The sequence below is a fragment of the Piliocolobus tephrosceles genome, chromosome 17 (genome assembly GCF_002776525.5).
Source record: "Piliocolobus tephrosceles isolate RC106 chromosome 17, ASM277652v3, whole genome shotgun sequence".
Classification (NCBI taxonomy): Eukaryota; Metazoa; Chordata; class Mammalia; order Primates; family Cercopithecidae; genus Piliocolobus; species Piliocolobus tephrosceles.
The window spans coordinates 28,737,294-28,748,847 of NC_045450.1; the positions used below are offsets into that span (position 1 = coordinate 28,737,294).

The 11,554-nt window shown below is 54.5% G+C and overlaps 1 protein-coding gene across 1 annotated transcript; it reads left to right on the forward strand.

The window, feature by feature from the left end:
• The first annotated feature begins 2,083 nt into the window (after positions 1–2,083).
• Positions 2,084–6,363, forward strand: BCKDK (branched chain keto acid dehydrogenase kinase). Its single transcript, XM_023191173.1, has 12 exons — positions 2,084–2,263; positions 2,829–3,199; positions 3,292–3,360; positions 3,454–3,564; positions 3,858–3,905; positions 3,986–4,105; positions 4,183–4,281; positions 4,470–4,543; positions 4,878–5,006; positions 5,087–5,176; positions 5,658–5,816; positions 5,910–6,363. The coding sequence occupies exons 2-12, from the start codon at positions 3,005–3,007 to the stop codon at positions 6,052–6,054; spliced, it is 1,239 nt and encodes a 412-aa protein (XP_023046941.1). The 5' UTR covers positions 2,084–2,263; positions 2,829–3,004; the 3' UTR covers positions 6,055–6,363.
• Positions 6,364–11,554: the final 5,191 nt, after the last annotated feature.

Consider the following 11,554-nt stretch of genomic DNA (forward strand, 5'->3'; position numbering starts at 1 on the left):
CTGACCTCGTGATCCACCCGCCTCCGCCTCCCAAAGTGCTGGGATCACAGGCGTGAGCCACCGCGCCCGGCCTATTCATTTATTTTTGAGACAGAGTCTGGCTCTGTCGCCCAGGCTGGAGTGCAGTGGCGCGATCTTGGCTCACTGCAACCTCCGCCTCCCGGGTTCAAGCAATTCTTCTGCCTCAGCCTCCAGAGTAGCAGGGATTACAGGTGCGTGCCACTGCATCTGGCTAATTTTTGTAGTTGTAAAGACAGGGTTTCACCATGTTGGCCAGGCTGGTCTCGAACTCCTGACCTCAGGTGATCCGCCCGCCTCAGCCTCTCAAAGTGCTAGGACTACAAGCGTGAGCCACCGCACCTGTCCGACCTCCAAGTTTAAAGACAGCCTCCAGGCCCAGTGGCTCACTCCTGTAACCCCAACAACTCAGAGGGCTGAGGCCAGGAATTTGAGACCAGCCTGGGCAACATGGTGAGACCCCAGCTCTAACAAAAATAGGCCAGGCACAGTGGGTTACATCTGTAATCCCAGCGCTTTGGAAGGTCGTGGCAAAAGGATTGCTTGAGGGGGGAAAAAATTACCCAGGGGTAGTGTGCACACTTACAGTCTCAGCTACTTGAGGCTGAGGTGGGAGGATCACTTAAGTTGGAGGCTGCAGTGAGCTAGGATGGAGCCACTGTATTCCAGCTTGAGCAACAGAGCAAGACCCCATCTCCAAATAAATAAATTTAAAAAGACAGCCTCCAAAAATGTCACTTGCTTCACTTAGCACTTTTAATTGAACATGTTTAGGAAATATATAGCCATGGTAAAGAAAATTCCAGTTAGTACAGATACACACTACACACCTATGCACGTGCACACACTGAAACGTGTCCCCTCCAGCACCTCCTCCCTGGATAATTTTGTTTTCTTTTTTTTTTTGCGACGGAGTTTTGCTCTTGTTGCCAGGCTGGAGAGCAGTGGTGAGATACCAGCTCACTGCAACCTCCACCTCTGGGGTTTGAGCCACTCTCCTGTCTCAGCCTCCCGAGTAGCTGGGATTACAGGCACCCCCCCCCAAAAAAAACATCCGACTGATTTTTGTATCTTTAGTAGAGATGGGGTTTGTGCCATGTTGGCTAGGCTGAGTCTCGAACATCCTGAGATCCGCCCACCTTGTCTTCCCAACGTGCTGGGATTACAGACCTGAGCCACCGCGCCCAACCTAAAGTAATTGCCTTCTTTCTGGTTTCTCTGCCTTTGTTCTCACCAAATGCCCCACTCTAAATCACTGCAGACAGGGGGCTCTGTCTAAGGAGAGCTCACCAGTTAAAACCCTTCAATGGTTCCTAACTACCTTAGGACAACTGCAGACTTGTCCTTCGTTCTCTGCCGCTGCCCTTCTCCTTCCCAGATCCCATATGGCTCCAGCCATATCCTCAAACCATCTGGGCTGTTGTCTATCCTGCCACACACCCTTCCCACCCTGCTCCCTTGCAAGTCCTACTCAGGCTGCACCTACACAGCTGTCTCAGTTCCTATCTGAGGCTCCCGCAGCCTCCTCTGAGAGTGCTCATCACAGCCAATGATAACTGAAACTGTTTTCTTGTGCAGGGCACGGAAAGATCTATTCAACTCACTGCCCAATCTCCTCTCCTGGTGCAGAAAAGACACCCAGTCAGCGACTTGCATTCTCTGCAGACATGAGTGAATAATAATAATGCCTAACCCTTATATAGTGCTAATTCCACGCCTGGCACTGTTTTAGGCAGTCATATAAATTCATGTAATCCACACAACCTCAAGACTGATGATACTTCTTCATCTTACCAAGCAAGTTAAATAACTTGCTCCAGATATTAAGGAGCTGGGGTTTGAACCAGCCAGCCTGGTTTCCCATAAATGAACCAAGAACTGGAAGGAAGACAACACCTCCGAGAAAGAGTCAGGTAGGACGTGATTTGTGCGCTTACATCTAAGATCTTCCAGCTCCCAGGGAGCCCGTTTCATAGAGCGGAAGATAGAGGCCGGGAGGGACACGGAGAGCCTCGGAAGCCGTGTGGAGGAAGCGGTGCTGTTTGGGGTCAGGGAGCAGGGGCGTGGCCTGGATGCGGGGGCGCCCGGGGCTGCACGTCCTCAGACCAAACTACAACTCCCAGGACGCACCAGGCGCTGCCGCCCACGCGACGTCACGGCGGCAGAGGCGCAGGCGGCTGGGCGCCGGGCGAGTGGACTGTTCAAGCCCTTCCGCTGGGACCCGGGCCCTGGCTCCGGCCCCGCGGTAAGTGGGGCGACTCCGGCTTACCAAGTTCGCGGAGGCCCCGCGGCGTACGTCCGCAGTCTCCATCACAGCGCGGGCGCGCAGACGGGGTGGCATCTACCATATGGGGGGCATCCGGGCCGAACCAAGTGACCCGCGTGGGGGGCCCCGCTGGGGACTCCGGGCCGCACCCTCCCAAGCTGGCCCCGGAGGCCCAGCGCTGGTGTCGCATGTCTGCCGGCCGCGCTCCCGGCGCCCGAGTTTGAAGGCGCTGGGCAGGCAGGGGCAGTCCCGCCCCCTGAGGAGGGTGCCCGGGACCCCGGGGCGCCGCGGCGAGGTTTTCGGCCTGGAAGGGTCTGAGGGGCTCCTCCCCCGTTAGCCCTCCCACCACCAGTAGAGCCTCGGGTTGGGGAATAGAAGCCCCAGGAGGCTAGGTCCTTTGGGCGCAGCCTGTGTGCGTCTGGGGAACCGGTGGGAGGGGTGGGGAGAGGTCACCCGGGTCTGGGTAGACTGATGCACAGGTGGAGATACGGTGCAGGCTGTGTAGATTCAGATCCTTACAACTTCCTCTTCCCTGCCCCGGTAGATGGGAGCGCCCTCCGAGGGCTGAGCCTGTCAGCATCCTCTATGCACCCTGGTCCCTGAAGTCGGAGAAGAGCCCCTACCCACCCACACTCCCTTGCGCCATTTCGGGTCACCTGGGTCCTCAGCCCTAGCGGGTCCTCAGCCCTAGCGGCCACCAGATCTGAAAGGAGCAGGACGATGATCCTGGCGTCGGTACTGGGGAGCGGCCCCCGAGGCAGGCCTCCGCTCCGGCCCCTCCTGGGGCCCGCACTGGCGCTCCGTGCCCGCTCGACGTCAGCCACCGACACACACCACGTGGAGATGGCTCGGGAGCGCTCCAAGACCGTAACCTCCTTTTACAACCAGTCTGCCATCGACGCGGCAGCTGAGAAGGTGCGCAAGGGGGCGGCCAGCCCGGGGTCCGGGATGTGGCTGCGAGGGAGAGTGTTGGGGGTTCTCTGCTCAAGGCCCCTCTCCCTCCCTAGCCCTCAGTCCGCCTCACGCCCACCATGATGCTCTACTCCGGCCGCTCTCAGGACGGCAGCCACCTTCTGGTAAGATTCACGCCCTCTATTTTCCTCGTGGATCCTGGAGCTCTCCGGGACCCTCAGGCTCCAGCCCCGCCTTCCCTTCTCTTTTTCTCCTAGAAAAGTGCTCGGTACCTGCAACAAGAACTTCCAGTGAGGATTGCTCACCGCATCAAGGGCTTCCGCTGCCTTCCTTTCATCATTGGCTGCAACCCCACCATACTGCACGTGGTAAGGTAGAGAGGACCTTCAGTCAGGGGGCCACCCTGCCCAGGGGGCAAGTGGGGAGTCTGGGGCCCAGAGTGGCAGACGATTGCTTGCCTAAAGGTGTCAGGGCCACACAGTATTCAACCCCAGGCCCTCAGAAGTCAAAGGTGTGTATTCATGGAGCCTGGAAGGGTGGCAGTAGGGGTTTGATCACGTGGTCGACCAGTTGGGTGGTGATCCCCATGGGTAGGTGGGGGTGGCCGTTCTCTGCTCAGTGCCCATGCAGCTCTGTGAATTCCCACACCTCTTTGTTGCAGCACGAGCTATACATCCGTGCCTTCCAGAAACTGACAGACTTCCCTCCGGTGAGTGCTGGGCCAGAGCAGGGTGAGGGGCTGAGAGGTTGGTCTTGGACCACCCTTCCTCATGACTCTGTGACCTGCAGATTAAGGACCAGGCAGACGACACCCGGTACTGCCAGCTGGTGCGACAGCTGCTGGATGACCACAAGGATGTGGTGACCCTCTTGGCAGAGGGCCTGCGTGAGAGCCGGAAGCACATAGAGGTTGGGGCAGTGAAGGAGGGGTTGGGCCTGCTGGGGGCTGGGAAGGGCGCGGGATTCTGAGACCTCACTCTTTACAGGATGAAAAGCTCGTCCGCTACTTCTTGGACAAGACGCTGACTTCGAGGCTTGGAATCCGCATGTTGGCCACGCATCACCTGGCGCTGCATGAGGACAAGGTGGGGCTCTGGGACCTGAGACCCGCCTGGGAACGTTAAGTGAGACAGAGGAGACTGGGCTGGGGATCCGTGTCAGGGGCCTGGGGGTTGAGGCTGTGGAGCTGGTGCTTTGGGGCAGTTCCGAAGTTGCCAGCATCTGGGGGTGGGGCTAGGGGTGTGGGTAGTCCTGACCTCCTTTCTCCGGCCAGCCTGACTTTGTTGGCATCATCTGTACTCGTCTCTCACCAAAGAAGATTATTGAGAAGTGGGTGGACTTTGCCAGGTGAGGCAAGAATGGCTCAGTGGGTGGTCAGACGTCTGGGGCAGGGAAGGATTGGGTCTGAGCCCTTGCCCGGGGCATGGTCTGTGGGGAGCAGGGTTTCTCAATGATGGCACTATTGACATTTCCAGCCAGATAATTCTTTGTCATAGGGGCTGCCCTGTGCATGTTAGCAAGCTCAGCAGCATCCCTGGCGCCAGTAGTATTGCCTAGTTGTGACAAACAAAAATGTCTCTGTACATTGCCATATATTACTTGGGGGGGGGGGGCAGAATTGTCTCCAGTTGCAAACCACTGGTGGAGGGGCCCCTGACTGAACCCTCGCTCCTGTCCACAGACGCCTGTGTGAGCACAAGTATGGCAACGCGCCCCGTGTCCGCATCAATGGCCACGTGGCCGCCCGGTTTCCCTTCATCCCTATGCCACTGGACTACATCCTGCCGGAGCTGCTCAAGAATGCTATGAGGTGGGGTGGCTGGATGTGCTGGGTGGGAGGCAGACAGGAACCGGAGTGCTTCTACTTACTGGTCTTTCCCCTCTGCATAGAGCCACAATGGAGAGTCACCTAGACACTCCCTACAATGTCCCAGATGTGGTCATCACCATCGCCAACAATGATGTCGATCTGATCATCAGGTTTGCCCCGAGTGTGGGAGTTCGGCTGAGGTGGATGGGATGGGGGTCCAGGCACTGTTTCTGACTTGATCTAGGACCTTGAGCCCCTTCCTGCCCCATTCTGGGACTTGGTCCCTGACCAGATAAACTATTCTCTGGATCCTGAGATGGCCATGAGCTGCTTATTAATGGATCTGGGGCCAGCTGCAGGTCTAGGTATCCTGTCTCTGTCAGCAGCTGAGGAGCTTGAAATTGAGAAGCAGTCAGGAGTTGGTCTAGGATGCTGGGCCGAGGATAAATGTCACATCCTGTGAGAAGGTATAAGCAGTCAGTGGCCCTGGCAGAGGTGAGGATGATACAAACAAGGCCCAAGGGTCTAGGTGGACCACATTCCAGCTCTGGGTGGAAGGGACAGGAAGGCAAACTTTGCACTGTCTGCTTGCTGGGTGGTGAGTCCCCCGTCAAAGCTGAGCCAAGCCCATTATTGTTGCCATCTTGCTAGGATCTCAGACCGTGGTGGAGGAATCGCTCACAAAGATCTGGACCGGGTCATGGACTACCACTTCACTACCGCTGAGGCCAGCACACAGGACCCCCGGATCAGCCCCCTCTTTGGCCACCTGGACATGCACAGTGGCGCCCAGTCAGGACCCATGCACGGGTGAGACCCTGCCAGGCCAGGATAGAGGGGTGGGGGACCCCAGGAGACTCAAGCCTCTGAAGCCTCCTGTCCTGTCCCCCTGCCCACTACCAGCTTTGGCTTCGGGTTGCCCACGTCACGGGCCTACGCGGAGTACCTCGGTGGGTCTCTGCAGCTGCAGTCCCTGCAGGGCATTGGCACGGATGTCTACCTGCGGCTCCGCCACATCGATGGCCGGGAGGAAAGCTTCCGGATCTGACCCCACAGCCTTTGGCCTGCTCGCCTGACCAGCCTGGGCCGCATTCCCTGCAGGACCTCCCGGGTCAGGCAGGGTGGCCTCCTGCTCCACACGCTGCTGCATCTTGGGTCTCAGGGTCCCAGACAGATGGACTTACATGGAGCTGGGCACCGCCCCGCCTCAATAGGGTCCATTGTCTCCTCACCTCCAGACCTTGGAGAGGGGAAGTGGGCACCCTGAGGCCTCCAGCAACAGCTCCGTCATTCTCGTTCCTGGGGAACCCCCACTCTGACCTGTTGTTTGTTATTAAAGTTCACATTTTGAAAGCCCTCTCGGGCCCTGTGTGTGGGGAGGGCAGGTGAGCTTTTGTTTCTGTCCCCATTCAGGTTCACTGAGCCCTTGGGTTGAACTGGTTCGTGTCCCAGTCTCTTACCTGCCCTGAGAGCCTGGTGGGCCAGGAGTAGAATGGGTCCCAAGTCTGTTGCATGTTTGATTTGGTGGGAGTGGGATGACTGCAGCACCTTACACAAAGAGCTTTCATTCATCTCGTTGAACAAATGTTTCCGGGTCCCAGATAATATCGAAGGCCCAGACTGACCCAGCTTCGGGCCTCAGTTCTAACTCTTCCTTTCCTGGCAGTCACAGTTTCTAGAGGTGAAGGTCGCCAGACTGGGCAACCTCCTGAGCCAACTGATTCCCGAGCCTGAGTAAGGTTAAAAATACTGTGTCTGCTGCTGCCAAGGAAAAGAACATACAAGGTTGTGTCCTGGCAGGCCCCAGCAGGGACTGGGTGCCCCACTGCAAGGAAAGGTGGGGTCCTGATAGGGAGGAGCAAGGATTTGGACAAAGATATCAGGTAGGCTCAAGGTTAGACTTGAATCAGAACTCCAGATGACGTCTTAGGTGGGAAACCCTACCCACCTTGCCAGGGAAGAAGAAAGGCCTAAGGGTGGCCTGGTGGGGCTGGGAGGAGAACTGGAAAGTTCTCTTACCTTCACATCTGAGCTCCCACAGCACACTTCCTAAGGCTGACTCTAGGCCTGTACCATCTCCTAGCCTTCAGGGGGATGGAGGGTAAGTTGTATCTGGAAGTCAAACGGAGGGGGCTAGGAAACCACAGTGACTTGCTGGACTGAAAAATCCTGCCAGCTGCAGGGCAGGACAGTGAGGCTGGAGAAGCAGGCAGCAGTCAGAGGCCAGGGCCCTGAAACATGGGATTTATCTTGAGGCAGTAGGGACCCATGGGTATTTATTTAGAAATGGGGTCTTGCTCTGTTGCCCAGGCTGGAATATAGTGGCTACAGAGTTCCCTGCAGCCTTGAACTCCTGGGCTCAAGAGATTCTCCCACCTCAGCCTTCTGAGTAGCTGGGACCATCATGCCAGGCTAAATTTTAAAATTTTTTGTAGAAACAGGGTTTCTACAAAACCCTATGTTTCCCTGGGCTGGACTTGAACTCTTGGGCTCAAATGATCCTTCCACCCCAGCCTCCCAAAGTGGTGGGATTACAGGCATAAGCCACTGCACCTGGCCCATGGGTGACTTTTGAGCTAGGAAGGGACGGTTCTGGTTAGAGTCCCTGAGAGGATTCGGGTCCACGTGCTTTGTTAAGAAAGTGCTCCCAAAACAGAGCAGGGGAAGCAGGAAGGAGAAGGGGAGGAAGCCAAGCAAGGACGTGACCTCAGGCAAAAGCCCAGAACCAGTCAATTATGCCTTAGGGTGGAAGGTGAGAGAGCTAAACCTCAGAGTCACTGATTAATTTCTTCACTTGGCAGTCACTGGTTAAAATCTGTCAGTAAAGCAAGCAGGTCTGTTAAGGATGGAGTTTTAAGAAGAGTCTCAGGTGCTGGTGTGGGCCTTTGAAAGCACATCAAAGGTAATCTGGGCCACACAGAAACAGCAAGAACTCCCAGAGGATCTGGGTGGAGCACCTACATGGTTTTTTAAATTTGTTTTGGTTTTTGAGACAGAGTCTCAATTTGTTGCCCAGGCTGGAGTGCAGTGGCACGATCGCTCACTGCAATCTCTGCCCCACGCCCCCCAACCCTGGGTTCAAGCGATTCTCCTGCCTCAGACTCCCGAGTAGCTGGGATTTACAGGCACATACCACCACACCCAGCTAATTTTTGTATTTTTCGTAGAGATGGGGTTTCGCCATGTTGGCCAGGCTGGTCTTGAACTCCTGACCTCAGGTGATCTGCCTGCCTCGGCCTCCCAAAGTGCTGGGATTACAGCTGTGGCCACCATGCCAAGCCGTTTTTGTTTTTGTTTTTGAGATCGAGTCTTGCTCTGTCGCCCAGGCTGGAGTGCAGTGGCCGGATCTCAGCTCACTGCAAGCTCCGCCTCCCGGGTTTATGCCATTCTCCTGCCTCAGCCTCCCGAGTAGCTAGGACTAGAGGCGCCCGCCACCTCGTGTGGCTAGTTTTTTGTATTTTTTAGTAGAGACGGGGTTTCACCGTGTTAGCCAGGATGGTCTCGATCTCCTGACCTCGTGATCTGCACGTCTCGGCCTCCCAAAGTGCTGGGATTACAGGCTTGAGCCACTGCGCCCGGCTGCCGTTTTTTTGTTTGTGTTTTGACACAGTCTCACTCTGTTGCCTAGGCTGGAGTGCAGTGGCAAGATCTCAGCTCACTGCATCATCCGCCTCCTGGGTTCAAGCAATTTTTCTGCCTCAGCCACCCGAATAGCTGAGATTACAGGAGCCCGCCATCACGCCCAGCTAATTTTTGTATTTTTAGTAGAGATGGGGTTTCACCATGTTAGCCAGGCTAGTGTCAAACCCCTGACCTCAAGAGATCTGCCGGCCTCAGCCTCCCAAAGTGCTGAGATTACAGGTATGATCCACCGTGCCTGGCCCAGCCTTACTGTTCTCAGAGAAACAGATTTGCAAACATGCAACAAGATTCTTCTAACAAGAATCATTGGTGGCCAGTGGATTGGAGGGAGAAAAGTACGGAGGGTGATGCAGTAGCCCTGATCAGGGATTTCTAAGGCCTAGGCTAATCCTTAACTAGAAAGGACAGTATCAGTAACTGACGATATCAGGTAAAGTAAAAAGTGAGGCGCCAGAACCCTGGGTAGGTGGAATAACAACCTTGAAGACAGAGTGGTTATAGTGGGAGAAGGCATTCGAATTTCAATTCTTTTCTTGCTTGATTTTTTTTTTTTAGAAGCTGGGATTACAAACACCTGCCACCACACCCCGCTAATTTTTGTATTTTTAGTAGAGATGGGGTTTTACCATGTTGGCCACGCTGGTCTCGAACTCCTGACTTCAGGTGATCCGTCCGCCTTGGCCTCTCAAAGTGCTGGGACATATGTGAGCCACCGTGCTTGGCCGCTTGACTTTTATTTCTTATTTCTTATGCTGCCAGGCACCTGGCATTCACTGCCCCTTTCAGTTCTCCAGTGGCAAGTTAACAGCCCCTCCTACTGCCATTCTAACACAAATATTTCTTTTTTTTTTTTGAGATAGAGTCTCATTGTCGCTCAGATTGGAGTGCATTGGCGTGATCTCGGCTCACTGCAACCTCTGCCTCCTGGATTCAAGTAATTCTCCTGCCTTGGCCTCCTGAGTAGCTGAGATTACAGACGTGCGCCACCATGCCCGGCTAATTTTTCTATTTTTTGTAGAGATGGGGCTTCACCATATTGGCCAGGCTGGTCTCGAACTCCAAACCTCGTGATCCACCCACCTCAGCCTCCCAAAGTGCTAGGATTACAGGCATGAGCCACCATGCCTGTCAGATGTTTCTTGATTTGTAACCTCTGAGAGTCCCATCCTCAGGCCCTGAGCATTCCACTCCTCTCAGAATTGTTTCCAAGCCCAATAACCACATTATAAATCAAACAAGATTCAGAGAATGGCCAAAGGGAATGTTTACTGAGTACCTACCCTGTCTGGTACTCTGCAATACACTTGTATATAGATAAGACGGATAGTTCAACCATTACATAGTTATACGATTGATAGTTATACATGGGTTAACTGCTGAGGATTGGTTCCAGGACCACCTGTGAATACCGAAATCTGCAGGTGCTCAAGTCCTACAGTTGGCCCTGCCAAACAGCAGATATGAAATCAGCTCTTCAGATCTGTGGGTTCTGCATCCTTACAATATTTCCTTTCCTTTTCCTCCCTTCCTCTCTTTCCTTTTTTTTGCGGGGGCGAGATGGAGTCTTGCTGTGTCAGCCAGGCTGGAGTGCAGTGGTGTGATCTCAGTTCACTGCAACCTCCACCTCCTGGGTTCAAGCAGTTCTCCTGCCTCAGCCTCCCAAGTAGCTGGGATTACAGGCACACGTTACCACGGCCGGCTGTTTTGTAGTTTTAGTAGAGATCCGGTGTTTCACAACGTGGGCCAAGCTGGTTTTGAACTCCTGACCTCAAGTATCCGCTTGCCTCGGCCTCCCAAAGTGCTGCGATTACAGGCGTGAGCCGCCGCGCCCAGCCTTTTTTTTTTTTTTTTTTGAGGCAAAGTTTCACTCTTGTTGCCCTGGCTGGAGTGCAATGGCACGATCTCGGCTCACCACAACCTCTGCCTCCCAGGTTCAAGCGATTCTCCTGTCTCAGCCTCCTGAGTAGCTGGGATTACAAGCATGCACCACCACGCCTGGATAATTTTGTATTTTTAGTAGAGATGGGGTTTCTCCATGTTGGTCAGGCTGGTCTCAAACTCCCGACTTCAGGTGATCTGCCTGCCTCGGCCTCCCAAAGTGGTGGGATTACAGGAGTAAGCCACTGCGCCCAGCCTCCTTCTTTTCTCCCCCCCCCCCCCCCTCCTTTTTTGAGACAGGGTCTCTGTCACCCAAGCTGGAGTGCAGTAGAGGGATTATAGCTCACTCAGCCTCGACCTCCTGGGTTTAAGCGATCCCTCTGCCTCACCCTCCCGAGTAGGTGGGACTACAGGCGCGGGCCCCCAGGCCCAGCCAATTTTTTTTTCCCCCAAATTTTTAGTAGAAAGGAGGTCTCTATGCTGCCCAGGCTGGTCTTGAACTCCTGGCCAGAGTGATCCTCCTGCTTGGATTCCAAAAGTGCAAGATTACAGGTGTGAGCCACCATGACTAAACACTGTATTTTCAACCTGCTCTTTGTTGAATCTTCAAAGGTGGGACACACAGCTACGGAGGGCCAATTATATATGGTTGGACCATACATATATAAATGGCTTAATTTTTACTGACTCACAGAATCCTCACACTTGTACATCTTACCCAGTGGAAGGTCAGAACTCAAGATTCATTTTTCACTGCCCAAGGTATTCTTCACTGTATCCACCGCCTTTGGTCAGTTTCTGTCCAGGAGACCTGTGGTTTTGGGGCTTGTTCTTTCTCTCTCTTTTCTTTTTTTTTTTTATTTTTGAGTTAGAGTCTTACTCTGTCGCCTAGGCTGGAGGGCAGTGGCGTGATCTCGGCTCACTGAAAGTTCTGCCTCCCGGGTTCACGCCATTCTCTTGCCTCAGCCTCCCCAGTAGCTGGAATTACAGGTGCCCGCCACCACACCCAGCTAATTGTTTTCTATTTT